Source organism: Protobothrops mucrosquamatus, unplaced genomic scaffold (assembly GCF_001527695.2).
Source record: "Protobothrops mucrosquamatus isolate PMUCROS unplaced genomic scaffold, P.Mucros_1.0 scaffold_291, whole genome shotgun sequence".
Classification (NCBI taxonomy): domain Eukaryota; kingdom Metazoa; phylum Chordata; class Lepidosauria; order Squamata; family Viperidae; genus Protobothrops; species Protobothrops mucrosquamatus.
In genome coordinates this window covers 48,415-63,934 of record NW_015386367.1, presented here as the reverse complement: position 1 = coordinate 63,934, position 15,520 = coordinate 48,415, and the positions used below count along the sequence as shown (strand labels likewise).

General features: G+C 46.3%; 1 protein-coding gene across 1 annotated transcript in view; it reads right to left on the bottom strand.

The window, feature by feature from the left end:
• The window catches only part of VMP1 (vacuole membrane protein 1), a 129,172-nt gene extending 115,926 nt beyond the window's left edge, over positions 1–13,246 (bottom strand). The window contains exons 1-3 of the mRNA XM_029287300.1: positions 13,145–13,246; positions 12,405–12,540; positions 5,130–5,220 (exon numbers count right to left, since the gene is read on the bottom strand). Coding sequence (XP_029143133.1) covers positions 5,130–5,220; positions 12,405–12,540; positions 13,145–13,220 — 303 coding nt within the window. The 5' untranslated portion in view covers positions 13,221–13,246. The remainder of the gene's footprint in view (positions 1–5,129; positions 5,221–12,404; positions 12,541–13,144) is intronic.
• Positions 13,247–15,520: the final 2,274 nt, after the last annotated feature.

Here is a 15,520-nt window from a genome sequence, read left to right as displayed (position 1 = left end):
TTTTAGTAATGACTTTGTTTGCCTCTAGGTGTTCGCTGATTCGTTGTTTTATTATCTTTTCCAGAATCTTCCCAGGTATTGAGGTCAGGCTGATAGGTCTGTAATTTCCTGGATCCATTTTTTTTCCTTTTTTGAAGATGGGAACTACATCAGCTCTTTTCCAGTCCTCTGGTAGTTCCCCAGTGCTCCAAGATCTTTGGGCCAATCTCCAGGAGACGTGAGTTCTACTCCCGCCTTAGGCATGAAAAGCCAACTGGGCGACTTTGAGCCAATCATTAGGTGATAGTGAATTCTAGTTCCATCTTAAGCATGAAAGCAACTGGGCGACTTTGGGCCAATCCCCAGGAGATGGCGAGTTCTAATCCCACCTTAGACATGAAAGCCTATTGGGTGAATTTGGGCCAATCTCCAGGAGATGGTGAGTTCTACTCCCGCCTTAGGCATGAAAGCCAACTGGGTGACTTTGAGCCAATCAACAGGAGCCTGTGAGTTCTAGTCCCGCCTTAGCCGTGAAAGCCAGTTTTGGGCCAGTCCCTCCCTCTCAGTCCAATCTACCTCACAAGATTGTTGTGGGGATTAGGTATGTTTGCTGCTTTGAGTTACTTATAAAGTAATAAGGGCAGAATAAAAATCAATCAATCAATCAAATAAATAAAGCAAGCCAGTTCTGTGAATAGAGCAAAGACTGAAAAGGATCAGGAGAGACTGGGCAGCCTTGAACAGGTTTGAAGGAAAAAAGTTTGATTTCTTTGCTCCAAGCACTTGAAGCTGGCCAAACATCGCTCGTGTATTGTTCCACGGAGTACAGATAGTCCTCGACTTACAACAACTGGGACCGGAATTTCCAATGATAAACAAAGTGGTTGTTAATCGAGTCGCACCCAGTTTGATGGCTTTTTTGTGCCATGGTTGTTAAGCGAATCACTGCAGCTGTTAAGTGAATCCAGCTTCCTCCACTGACACTGCTTGTCAGAAATGGTCTGGGAAGGTTGCAAATGGTGACCCCCATGAGCCCGTGACGCTGCAACCAGTGTAAGTACATGCAGGTTGCTAAGCGCCCAAATTTAGATCACGTCACCATGGGGATGCTCTGACAGTTGTAAATGGGACGACTTGTTTTCAGGGCCTTTGTAACTTTGCATGGTCGCTACACAAATGGTTGTAAATCAAGGACTACTTGTAGAGCCACTCATGTCCCCAGTAAACTGAAAAGGAAAAAAAATATGATATTTTGCATGTGTACCACCCAATTTCAATCTTCAGCTCGATTTTCTGGGTCTCTGCAATAGTGAAACAATACGCAGATACACCCTTCTATTATTAAGGGACACTAACAAAACAAGGACAAACCAAAATGTATATTACTACATTTTGAAGAGCACCAGAGGGAAGGACGAGAAACAATGGTTGGAAACTGATCAAAGAGAGAAGCAATCTGGAATTAAGGAGAAAGTTCCTAACAGTGAGGATAATTAACCAGTGGAACAGCTTGCCCCCAGAAATCGTGGGCGCTCCATCGCTGGAAGTTTTTAAAAAGAGACTGGAAAATCACCTGTCTGAGATGGTGTAGGTCCTCCTGCTTGAGCAGGGGGTTGGACTAGAAGATCTCCAAGGTCCCTTCCTATTCTATTCTATTCTATTCTATTCTATTCTATTCTATTCTATTCTATTCTATTCTATTCTATTCTATTCTATTACCTTGAGCAATTATATGGAAAGTAGAATGGAAATCAATCGATATTTTAAGAATAATAGCAATAGTAACAATGATCCACTGGCGCGGTGGCACAGGGGTTAGGATGCAGTATGGCAGGCTAACTCTGCCCACAGCCTGGAGTTGAATCCTGATGGGACTCCAGGTTGACTCCGCCTTCCATCCTTCCGAGGTCAGTAAAATGAGGACCCAGATTGCTGGAAATTGCTCAGAGAGTGCTATAAAGCACTAAGGAGTGGTATATAAGTCTAAGTGCTATTGCTGTTGCTATTGGCAAAGATCCATAAAGTTTGGTTAGCCTTGGCTTTTGTCTGCCCCGGTAGCTTCCAAAGTTAGGGCAGGGAGATGAGTGGTTTTAATTCAAGCTCAGATTAGATGGCTCTTTCTCATACCTGCCCTGCTTTCAAAACAACCTACTTCTTCGCCAGCTTAGAGGCAGATAAGAGAAAGCTGATCCCTCTCATCCCAAATTAGAAGCTTAAGGAAACAATAAGTGGCCTCATTCCCGTTCAAGAATCTCCAGAGTTAAGTGGGATAAATGCTAAGTTGTATTCTGGGCTTCAGGAAGAGCTGATAAATATAGTTCGTTTTTGCTTCTAAAAAAAAAGTAGGTAGTAGAAATCCAAGAGAATATTTGTAGTCACGGTTGAAGTGTAGAGTCCTTGGTGTTCTCTGGGCTTGGTTGTTTTCTTGTAGACGTTTCACTACCCAACTAAGTAATGTCATCAACGTTAGAAGGGGGTTTGCTGTGTTTATATATTAGTGGCTTGTCCTGTCAGTATTAGTGGAAGAATTCTTGATGGTTCCATGATCAAGCTGTTGTTGTTTACTGTTAGTTGGTTTGTCTGCGTTGTTAAGTTCCTTGATCGATGTTGTTTACATCTTAATAATAATAGTAGTAAAGTTGGAAGGAACCTTGAAGGTCATCTAGTCCAACCCCCTGCTCAGGCAGGAAACCCTATACCATTTTGGACAAATGGCTGTCCAGTCTCTTCTTAAAAACTTCCATTGTTGGAGCATTCACATTTTATGGAGGCAGGTTGTTCCACTGGTTAATTGTTCTCACCCTCAGGAAATTTCTCCTTAGTTCCAGGTTGCTTCTCTCCTTGATCAGTTTCCACCTGTTGCTTCTTGTCCTGCCTTCAGGGGCTTTGGAAAATAGCTTGACTCCCTCTTCTTTGTGGCAGCCCCTGAGATACTGGAAGACTGCTATCATGTCCCCTCTTGTCCTTCTCTTCGTTAAACTAGACATACCCAATTCCAGCAACCGTTCCTTATATGCTTTAGCCTCCAGTCCCCTAATCTTTGTTGCTCTTCTCTGTACTCTTTCTAGAGTCTCAACATCTTTTTTACATCTTGGTTGTTGTTCTAGTGTTAGTGTTAACCACAGAGAACACTCTCACTTACACAAACAGACCAAGCCACTAGTATATAAATATGAAGCAAACCCCACTGCCTCCTACCACTGATGATGTTACATAGTAGGGTACTGAAACGTCCAGACAAAAACAACCAAGCTCAGAGAGCACCAAGGACCCCAAAGTGTACAGTACATGTTAGCAACAACTTACTAAGCATATGAAGACTAATGGTTAATTAAAATCTAAGAAGTAATATGGGACAATGGTTAAAATGCTGCACTAACATCTGGTAAATCCAGAGATCTCTCTGGATAAGAGTGGCCTTGTAGGGCAATTCCAACTAGAGCAGAGTTCCCCAACCTTTGTGGCTTTGCAGACGGGGATGGTTCCGTGCGAGCTGCAGGCAAGTGGGGGCAGCTCCATTTGCATGAGCGGTGGGCACATAGAATAGAGCAAAACAGAATAGAATAACAGAGTTAGAAGAGACCTTGGAAGTCTTCTAGTCCAGGGCTTTTCAACCAGTGGTACGGGTACCACCTGTGGTACATTGGCACCTGGCAGGTGGTACGCGACCATCCTAGAAAAGTGGTAGCGGGGGAGGAGAATGAGCTGAACCAGTGGCAGCACCGCACAAGCCTGAGTGAGAGATGGCTGGAGCTGCAGGGATGTCAGGGCTCAGCGGAAGTGCCAGGATCAGTGCTGCTTTCTAGTTGATCGGCGCTTCTTCGGGACTGTCAGGGCTCAGTGGAAGCGCCAGGATCAGTGCCAGGCTCCACTTGGAGCACGGCGCTGATCCTGGCACTTCTGCTGAGCCCTGAAGAAGCACCAATCAGCTGGAAAGCAGCACTGATCCTGGCGCTTCTGCTGAGCCCAGAAGAAGCACCAATCAGCTGGAGCTCAGCACTGATCCTGGTGCTTCTGCTGAGCCCAGAAGAAGCGCCGATCAGTTGGAATGTTGCAGCCTCTCCAGGGTCTTGTGATTTACATTCAGATGCTTGGCAACTGATTCATATTTATGACGGTCAGTGTCCCAGGCTCATGTGAAGTGATCAAAACCTGCTGCAACCACCCAGCAGACAGGGGGAATAAAAACCTAACACCCCCCCACCCCACCCCCGCTGCCAATCCCTAACAGGAATGCTCACAACAATGAAAACCTCGGACAGGAGGAAGAGCGCTGCCGGGTGGGCAGGCAGGTGTCTTGCTCGGCTGTGGCTTGGGGGGTACTTTTTTCAGTGCCATTGTAACTTCAAACAGTCACTAAGCAAACTGTTGTAAGTCGAGGACTACGTTTTTTTTGGGTCATCAAGTTTTTGACACCTTGCTAGGCGACTAGTGGTACTCGGATGTTGCCATATCCTAAAAGTGGTACAATGGGTGGAAAGGTTGAAAAGGCCTGTTCTATTCCAACCCCCTGCTCAGGCAGGAAACCCTATACCATTTCAGACAAATGGCTGTCCAGTCTCTTCTTCAAAACCTCCAGTGTTGGAGCATTCACCGCTTCTGGAGGCAGGTTGTTCCACTGGTTAATTGTTCCAACTGTCAGGAAATTTCTCCTTAGTTCTAGGTTGCTTCTCTCCTTGGTCAGTTTCCACCCGTTGCTTCTTGTCCTTCCTTCTGGTGCTTTGGAGAATAGCTTGACTCCCTCTTCTTTGGGGCAGCCCCTGACATATTGGAACACTGCTATCATGTCACCCCTAGTCCTTCTTTTTTTTGTTAAACTAGACAAATTCCATTCGCCCTCCGCTTGCGCACTTGCTGCTGCTTGCGCAAGTGGTGATGCGCACTCACGCGTGCTCACCTGCCACTTCGGCAACCCGGTTCTGAACAGCTCAAGCCCTGGTAGCGGGCCATGGGCTGGGGACCCCTGACCTACAGGGTTGTTGTGAGGATAAAAGAGGTTCCTCAAAAGAATCTTTTAAATCTCTCCTCTGGCTTGGTACCAATGTGCTAATTACAGCTTGAATAAAAAGAAAACGTAGCGAGAGAACGCGCGTAAATCCTTTGAGAATTAAGGAAAACACTGGATTAACTTTGCACATGCAGTTAGTTACCCGTTGATGCGCTCCCTCGATATAATACGTAGATGTAAGGATGGCAAGCAGCAGTAAAAGAGACACCACTATCCTTCGGCGATGCCACAGCCTGAGGAAAAGGAAGAAAAACAGCTGTTACATTTGCACATCTGGAGAAAGGAGACAGATCGTCTCTGACTTACTACCATCCATTTAGCGGCTGTTCGAAGCCGCTAATCCAGCACTGGGAAAAAGGGACTTTTGATTGGTTCTTGCACTTACGACAACTGTGGCATCATTTTAATCATGTGATGAAAATCAAGGCCCCTGGCAGGGATCTATGACGGTTGCAGCAATTTGGGGTCATGTGATCGCCAGTTGGGACCTTCCTAGCCCGCTTCCAACCAGCGAAGTTAGCGAGGGAAGCTGAATTCGCGTAACAATGCATGATTTAACTTAACTGCAGTGATTCACTTAACAACCGTGGCAAAGAGATTGTAAAGTTGGGCATGACTTACAACCGGCTTGCTTAACAGCGGAAATTCTGGTCCCAATCCTTTCACATGACAACGCTATGCAAATTATGTATTAACTAAATTTATATGGTGCCCATCCCACTGAGGACTGTGGGAGGCTTACAAACGATAAAAAACACAAACAAATGATTAAAACGGAGATATACCAAGCCAGTCCTCAACTGATGACCGCAACTGAGCCCAAACCTCTGTCGCTAAGCAAGATAGTTAAGTGACTTTTGCCCCATTTTACGACTTTTCTTGCCAAGCGTTGTTAAGGGAACCACTGCAGCTGTTAAGTTAGTAAGACGGTTGTTAAGTGAATCTGGCTTCCCCATTGACTTTGCTCGTCAGAAGGTCGCCAAAGGGGATCACACAACCCCAGGACACGGCAACCGTCATAAATATGAGTCAAATATGAGTCTGAATGTTGATTATATGACCATGGGGATACCAGAGTCGTAAGTGTGAAAAACGGTCATAAGTCACTTTTTTCAGTGCCGTTGTAACTTTGAGCAGTCACAAAACAAACGGCTGTAAGTCGAGGTCTACCTTGTATTGGTTTTTTTAAAATTTTAAATTGTTGTAAACCACCAGACTCGCCCGCAGGTGAGATGGGCAGCTACATAAATCAAACCAAGAAATAAATTTCCCATGATGCTCTTCTGCAGCTCAGTTAGAACAGAGGCCTGTCAAAACAATTGCCAGGGACCACGGTTGTTAAGTGAATCTGGCTTCCCCATTGACTTTGCTCGTCAGAAGGTCACCAAAGGGGATCACGTGACCATGGGACTCTGCAACTGTCATTAGTACATGCCAGTTGCCAAGCCTCTGGAATCTGATCATGTGATCATGGTGATGCTGCAATGGTCGTCACTGTGAAAAATGATCATAAGTCACTTTTTAAAGTGCCACTGTAACTGAGCAGTCACTAAATGAACTGATGTAAGTTAAGGACTACCTGTAAAAATGAGAATTGATGGGATAGACAGCATAGGGGCGAACTCTTCTTATCCCATTAGTCGCCTCCAGGATGGAGTAACCCCACGCCAAACGGAAAAAGCAGGTTTTCAGATCCTTCTGGAAGAGTGGAAACAATTCCCAGCTCCGGCGGTGGATAGCTCTACAGACTGGGGGCCACAATGGAAAGGACCCCGTCGGGTGGAATTCCTTAAGAGACGGGGTCTGAAACAAGCCCCTTCCACTGGAAGGAATGGGGTGGGCTAGTCTCATCGGGGAGTGACGGCTCCTCAGATACCTTGGACCCATGCCATAAAGGGCTTAAATCAGGGGTCTTCAAACTTGGCCCTTTTATAACTTGTGGACTTCAACTCCCAGAATTCCTCAGCCAGGCACACGTGCCTGGCTGAGGAATTCTGGGAGTTGAAGTCCACAAGTCATAAAAGGGTCAAGTTTGAAGACCCCTGGCTTAAATGGTAATGATCAATACCTTGAACCTGAACCAGAAGCACACTGGTAACCAATGCAGCTCGCTGTTACATGCGCCATCTTAAGAGCCTCTAGAAGTGTAGTTTCCAAACGCACTTCAAGGGTAGCCCTATGCAGAGCGCACTGCTGTAATCCACCCGGGAAAGATGACCAGGGCACGAGGGATTGTGCGCGCAGGGCAGGGTGCAACTGGCGCACAATGCAAAATTGAGCAAAAAGGCCTCCTAGTCACAACGGCCACCATGACTGTCAGGTCTCTGCTGGAACATGCTGCCATTCCGAGGGGAGGGGGGATTGTTACTTGAGGTTTGAAGATGTTCGTGGAAATTGTGGAGGAGGGAATGAGCTATCAGGGCCACCTGGATGGACTCCTTTCCGGCCAGTTCCCGCCTATTGCCAAGCTCATGGCGCCAGAGAACGGCTTGTTATCACCTTCACGCCAGCGGATTGGCTCCTGATGGACTGGGGCAGAGGTCATCAACCTTTCTTGTTTGGCGGACCGGTGGGAAAGAGAAGGGGGAAGCACTTTTCGTGCGCCCGCGCATGAGGCTACGAGCAGGCACGTGATGCAAACGGGGCAGGGCTAGAGCTTGCGTCATACTCGCTAGCCCTGCCCCATTCTTGCGCGGCATAGCGCCGTGTTTTTGCGCCTGCAGCACCGCCGCGTCGTCGTTTTCCCGAGGTGTGCCCCATGGCGATGACCCATTTTCGCACCCAGTGGCGTCCTGTTTTCATGCTGCATGGCTGTGGTGCTACTGTGAGTGGGGGGGGTGTGCACGCACAAATGCACGCACGGGCCAGCCTGTCCCTCGGCCCGGTGGCCAGGGCCCACTACCGGGCCACAGCCCAAGGTTGGGGACCTCTGGACTGGGGCATAGGGATGGAGTTTGAATAATGGGAAATTAGCTTAACGTTTCGCATGGGAACTTCAGATTCCGCCTGACTTCTCTGCAATCACTTTCTCTTAGTAAAAGATCCTTTTGAAATAACACTTGTTTCAAGAGTCATGCTTTCCTGAGAACATAGCTGAGGCAAGATCTTACAATGACACCTGCAGGAGGCATGAATAAAGGAGAACCTCCAGATTATGCACTGGCTCTGTTTGGGGCCATGCCGCTCCATCCAGAATGAAAGATGCTAAACAAGTGAATCCTGAGGTTGTACTGAGGTTGAACTTGTTGTAAGCCGAGGACTACTTGTACTATCCCTGTTTCCCCAACAGTAAGGCCTACCCCAAAAATAAACCCTAGTGTTGGGAGAGGCACACACTTAAAAATCAAGCTCGGGTCGGTGTGTGGATCTGCCCTATGCGCACCCACTTACCTCGTAGTTTGGCCTCCCCTCACCGGCCCACTTCTTCTGAGGCGTCTTTTGCAGCCAGGCCTGCATTTCTCAGTCACAGGCCTTTCCTGAAGGCCTGTGCAGCCAAGAACCGGACTAGATTTAATCCATAGTTTGGTACTCGGCTGCAGAGGCCTTCCGAAAAGGCCTGACTGCGAAATACAGGCCGGAATGCAGCTGCAGAACTTCGGCCCCAGAAGAAGTGGACCGGCTGGGCTGGGCTGTTGATGCAGGAGGTGAGTATAAAAGACACCCCCCCTGAAAATAAGACCTGGTGCCTCTTTTGGAGGCAAAAAAAAAACAAAAAGAAAAGACCTGGTCTTATTTTCAGGGAAACACGGTATGGATCCCATTCCCTGTGACACATATGTTGGGCCCAGCTCCAGGCTCACTATTTACAGAGGAATACACTGCAAAGGATTTTCATCAGTAGAACTCAATGTTCTAGGGCAGGGCAAAGACTGATAGCGTAAATGATTGCCCTAATTATAAACAGATCATTGATGGAGAAATAGATCCTATATCTGGAAGAATAAAAGTGGCAAGGAGGAGAAGACAAAGACTATTGAATCTGATCCAGTGTGCCGGTTTCAGAAGCTTTTTTTTCCTAATTCTTTGGATGTCCCAAGCATTTAAACCTTATTCACTCAAAGGCTGCAAGGATGAAGAGTCAGCCACGATTTACCACGGTGGAGAAATAGCTGGTTGAGGGGCAAAGTCCTCTCTTAGCAGTCAGATAATCCTGATCTTTGCCCAATGAAGAATTAATAATAAAAAAAACACTTAAAGTGATAAACAGCCAATTAATTGAGCTAGCTGGAGAACAGGCAGGGCGGGGAAGGCATGAAAAACAAAGACATTAAAAAAAAGCACGTCTACAGGTAGTCCTTGACCTACAACTATTCATTTAGTGACCGTTCAAAGTTAGAACAGTACCGGAGATGTGACTTATGACTGTTTTTCACACTTACGACCGTTGCAGCATTCCCTGTGGCCGTGTACGCATTTATGATGGTTGCACAGCCCTGTGCTCTTGTGATCGCCATTTGTAATCTTCCTAGCTGGTTCCCGACGAGCAAAGTCAGTAGGGGGGAAAAGCCAGATTCGCTTAACAACCACGGCGATTCGTTTAACAACTCTAGCAAAAAAGATCGTAAAATGGGGCCCAACGTTCTTAGCAACTGTCTTGCTTTGCAATAGTGGCGAATATCTGTAGCTCGGGTGTAGGACGAAGGTGGAGGTTGGTTTCTAAACATTTCATTACCAGTGGACTTTAGGGGGCCTCCGTGTTCTTCTGTTTATAAGGGTGTTGTGTGGTCAGTAGGTCTTGTGATGGGTCAGGGGTGGGGGCGTCAAGTGAGGGTCTTGTGATGGGTCAGGTGTGACTCATCAGTGAGAGGCTTGTGATGGGTCTTGTGATAGGGAGGTCACATCAGGTGAGGGTCATTGGGAGTGAACTGCTGGGGGGGGCTTGTGTGGGATGGTTGAGGGTTGGTGCTTTCTCTGGTTGGCTGTGCAGTTGATCTGGATTCTGAAGGGTTCGTTGGCTGGTTGTAGGTTAGTGGGTCTGTTAATAATAACAATAATAAAGTTGGAAGGGACCTTGGAGGTCATCTAGTCCAACCCCCTGCTCAGGCAGGAAACCCTATCCCATTTCGGACAAATGGCTGTCCAGTCTCTTCTTAAAAACTTCCAGTGTTGGAGCATTCACCGCTTCTGGAGGCAGGTTGTTCCACTGGTTAATTGTTCTAACTGTCAGGAAGTTTCTCCTTAGTTCTAGGTTGCTTCTCTCCTTGATTAGTTTCCACCCATTGCTTCTTCCTCTTCCTTCAGGCGCCTTGGAGAATAGCTTGACTCCCTCTTCTTTGTGGCAGCCCCTGAGAGATTGGAACACTGCTATCATGTCCCCCCTCGTCCTTCTCTTCATTAAACTAGACATGCCCAATTCCAGCAACCGTTCCTTATATGTTTTAGCCTCCAGTCCCCTAATCATCTTTGTTGCTCTTCTCTGCGCTCTTTCTAGGGTCTCAACATCTTTTTTACATCGTGATAACCAAAACTGGATGCAGTATTCCAAGTGTGGCCTTACCAAGGCATTGTAAAGTGGTATTAATACTTCACGTGATCTTGATTCTATCCCTCTGTTAATGCAGCCTAGCACTGTGTTGGCCTTTTTGACAGCTGCAGCTATACTGTTGATGGACACTGTTGATGGAACTGATTGTGGAGGGCCAGGCTTTGAGGAACTCACGAGCGTGGCAGGTGGTAGCGTGGCCGATGATTTTTATGTTGCTCCAATTGAACTGGTGCTGTTGGGTGTCGGTGTGGGTAGAGATTAAGGATTTGTCTTGCTTAGCAACAATTTGGGTTCAATTGTGGTTGCCCGTTGAGAACTTACCTGTACAGGGAATATAGCTTTAAGTTTATGAGAGGATTAATGTGCTTGGGGTCAAACACCAGAGCATGCTTTATCTTAAAAGAGTTGTTATCCGATCAAATAGGAAACCCACATAGGCCATGCTGACTGGCTAATCAGTGGAGAACAGTTTATTGCGATCCTATACTGCTCCCAATATAGGAAGGGATATTGAGTTAGAAAAGTCTTTAAAAACTGCTTCAGTGAGATAATGCGATAATGATGATAAAGTTGGAAGGGACCTTGGAGGCCATCTAGTCCAACCTCCTGCTCAGGCAGGAAACCCTATACCATTTCAGACAAATGGCTGTCCAGTCTCTTCTTAAAAACTTCCAGTGTTGGCGCATTCACCGCTTCTGGAGGCAGGTTGTTCCACTGGTTAATTGTTCTAACTGTCAGGAAGTTTCTCCTTAGTTCTAAGTTGCTTCTTGTCCTGCCTTCTGGCGCTTTGGAGAATAGCTTGACTCCCTCTTCTTTGGGGCAGCCCCTGAGATATTGGAACACTGCTATCATGTCCCCCCTCGTCCTCCTCTTCATTAAACTAGACATACCCAATTCCAGCAACTGTTCCTTATATGCTTTAGCCTCCAGTCCCCTAATCATCTCTGTTGCTCTTCTCTGTACTCTTTCTAGAGTCTCAACATCTTTTTTACATCGTGGTGACCAAAACTGGATGCAGTATTCCAAGTGTGGCCTTACCAAGGCAGTGACACCGTTTAGCAACCTAATTTCTATTTCTGTAGACTCTAAATTCTGAGGAATAAAAAGATGAAAAAACTTGACCTACAAAATTATCTAGGGCATTTTAATGAAGAGAAGGACGAGGGGGGACATGATAGCAGTGTTCCAGTATCTCAGGGGCTGCCACAAAGAAGAGGGAGTCAAGCTATTCTCCAAAGTGCCTGAAGGCAGGACAAGAAGCAACGGATGGAAACTGATCAAGGAGAGAAGCAACTTAGAACTAAGGAGAAACTTCCTGACAGTGAGAACAATTAACCAGTGGAACAACCTGCCTCCAGAAGCGGTGAATGCTCCAACACTGGAAGTTTTTAAGAAGAAACTGGACAGCCATTTGTCCGAAACGGTATAGTTTCCTGCCTGAGCAGGGGGTTGGACTTGATGACCTACAAGATCCCTTCCAACTTTACTATTATTATTATTATTATTATTATTATATTCTTCCCAATGTGATGTCCTCCAGGTTTGTCCGAACATCAGAGAACTATAACCCAATTTAAAGCAAGAAAAGTCTGCAAAAAAAAAAAAAAGCACAGCTGTCTGGGGAATTCTGGGAGTTGAAGTCCAGCCATCTTAAAGTCCCCAAGGTTGAGAAACATTGCTATAGAGCATGCAAGGTCAGTCCTCTTAACCACAAGTGCTTCCGGTTTTATGTAAAAGGGAGGAAATTTATCTAACCTCTTGAATAATCAAGGCATAGGAAATTTGGAACCAGGTAAGTGGAGAGAGTTGGAGAACCAGGAGAAGGAAGGATAGGCAGAAAGGAACAGCTTATGCTTTTCAGCCAAGCGATGTTTTCCCCCATCCACCCTTTTGGGGAGTGGGGGGGGGGTGTTCCTTCTCTCCCGGACTTACTTTATGGTCCACTCTTTCGCATTTATTAAAGTTTCCAGGAAGAAATACTGCAAGGTAAGAACTGGTTTTCCCCAGAGGACAATACTCTGACGTGCTTCTTGTTCTTTCCGCCTTTGTTCACTCGACAAAGAGGAGTCTGCAAACAGGAAAGAAAGAAACGTTAAGAGAAGAACTGTGGGAAACAATCGCATTCAACTTACAGCTTTCCTCCCGAAGCTGGATCCCTACCGGTAATACAATACAGGTGGAATCAAGATCACCCGAAGTATTAGTACCGCTTTATAAAACCCCAGTGAGACCACACCTGGAATACTGCAGCCCATTTGGGTCACCATACCGCAAAAAACGATGTTGAGAGTTTGGAAAAAATTCAGAGAAGAGCAACTAAGATGATCAAAGGCCTGGAGACTAAAACATACAATGAACGGCTGCAGGACTTGGGTCTGGCTAGTCTAAAGAAAAGAAGGAATAGGGGAGACATGATAGCAGTCTTCCAGTATCTGAGGGGCTGCCACAAAGAAGGGGTCAGGTTGTTCACCAGAGCACCAGAGGGAAGTACGAGAAACAATGGTTGGAAACTGATCAAGGGGAGAAGCAACCTGGAATTAAGGAGAAACTTCCTGACAGTGAGGACAATTAACCAGTGGAACAGCTTGCCTCCAGAAATCGTGGCTGCTCCATCACTGGAGGTCTTTAAGAAGAGATTCGCTTAACAGCTGTGACAAGAAAGATCATCATACCTAGAAAGCTTCCATTGTGGTGTTCTTTGCTCATTGCGGTGCGCCTCATGTCAAAACCTCTTCCATTCTCTGCCATCTCATAGGTCAGTCACTTCGAGGTGCCTAGCATCAAAATTAAAACACAGTCAGCAACCAGAATTATTATGTAGAAATCAGCCTGAAAGTAAAGGGGCCCATTCCTGTAACAGTTACAAGAATTGGGTCTGTCTAGTCCAGGGGTGGGGAACCGTGGCTCTTTTATGACTCGTGGACTTCAACTCCCAGAATCCCTGAGCCAGCCATGCTGAGGAGAAAGGGAGAAGTTTCCATGCTGAGTCATGCTGGCTCAGGAATTCTGGGAGTTGAAGTCCACGAGTCATAAAAGAGCCAAGGTTCCCCAACCCTGGTCTAGTCGAATGAAAAGAAGGATCTGTGGGGGACATAATAGCAGTGTTAAAATATTTGAGGGGCTGCCACGGAGAAGGGGGGGTCAACCTATTCTCCAAAGCACCAAAAGGCAGGACAAGAAGCAACGGATGGAAACTAATCAAGGAGAGAAGCAACCTAGAACTGAGGAGAAATTTCCTAACGGTGAGAGCAATCAACCAATGGAATATCTGCCTTCAGAAGTTGTGGGTGCTCCATCGCTTTCAAAACGAGACTGGACCACCATCTGTGTGAAATGATATATGCTCTCCTGCTCGAGCAGGGGGTTGGACTAGAAGACCTCCGAGATCCCTTCCAAGTCTATTCTATGTTCTATCTGCAAGCCTTCCTTTTTCCATTCTCTCGTCTTTTCATCACCCGCTGAACAGTCACTGGTCATAAACTGAGGTCTACTGGTTTTATACAAGGCTATGTATGCTACCAATATGCTTACCTTTTTCCTCCTAGAACAGGGATGTCAAATTCGCCGCATCACGTCACGTGTTGAGACGTATCGTGACTTCCCCCCCTTGCCAGAGCTGGGGTGGGTGCGGCTTTTGTGCGATGCATCCGGCCCACGGGCCGGCGGTTTGACACCCCTGTCCTAGAATGTCTCTCAAAACTGTTGAATAAACCAAGCCTTTTTAGAAATAAATGCATAGGTGCAAGATTCGAAACTATAACCTCTGAAATTGATTAATTGATATTTATTAATTGATATTCACCTTTATTTTTACCAACAACCTAAGGCGGTGAACATATCCAACACATCTTCCTCACCCTATCTTCACTACAACAACAACAACAACTGTGAGATGGGTTGGGCTGAGAAAGAGAGGGACTGGCCCAAAGTCAGGTGTCAAGGTATTGATTTAACAGCTAACCAGCTTATGTAATGTATGTAATGATGGGAATGACTCAGCAGGGTCTGTGTCTCTTTAAGAGCCTTTGTATAAAGGGAAGGCTGTGCGAATGTGTTCTTTTTCTTCCGTTTCCTGCTGTAACTGTGGTTTTTTGGATCCTGCTGTGTTAGCTCGTGTATGTGTATTGTTCCTGGATGTATGATATTGTAGATAGTGTAAGATAAATCACCATTTACTATAGACCACTGTTTACTGTGTTTACTCCTGGTTTATCTCACGCAATACGTCTGTGCATGTTCTGACATCAGGCAACTGGCTTTCATGGCTAAGGTGGAACTCGAACTCCCGCTCTCCCGCTTTCTAGCCTGGTGCCTTAGCTGCTAGACCAGGGGAAGGCAACCTTGGCTCTTTTATGACTCGTGGACTTCAACTCTCAGAATTCCTGAGCCATGCTGAGGAGAAAGGGAAAGGTTTCCAAGCTGAGCCATGCTGGCTCAGGAATTCTGGGAGTTGAAGTCCACGAGTCATAAAAGAGCCAAGGTTGCCTACCCCTGCGCTAGACCAAGCTGTCTCTTTCTGGAAATTAATATGGATCTGACTTGAACTATCCCTGAATGCTGAAATATGGTTGATCAAGACTGCAGCAAGCAAGTTGTTGCAAAATGCATCCTGTTTGTTATCTCTAAAATGGGCACTTCTTAAACAGATACGCTGTACAGGTAGTCCTCAGTTTGCAACCATTCATTTAGCGACCGTTCAAAGTTGCAACGGCCCTGAAAAAAGCGACTTATGACCCATTTGTCACAGTTATGACTGTTGCAGCATCCCCACGGTCACATCATTCAAATTGGGATGCTCGGCAACTGGCATGTACTTATGACGGCTGCAGTGTCCCCAGGGGTTACGTGATCCCCTTTTGAGACCTTCCGACAAGCAAAGTCAATAGGGGAAGCCGGATTCCTTTAACAGCCGTCTGACTAACTTAACCACTGCAGTGATTCACTTAACCACCGTGGCAAAAAAAGTCATAAAATGGGGCAAAGCTCACTTAACCATTGTGCTGCTTAGCCATGGAAATTTGGGGCTGAATTGCGGTCGTAGGTTGAGG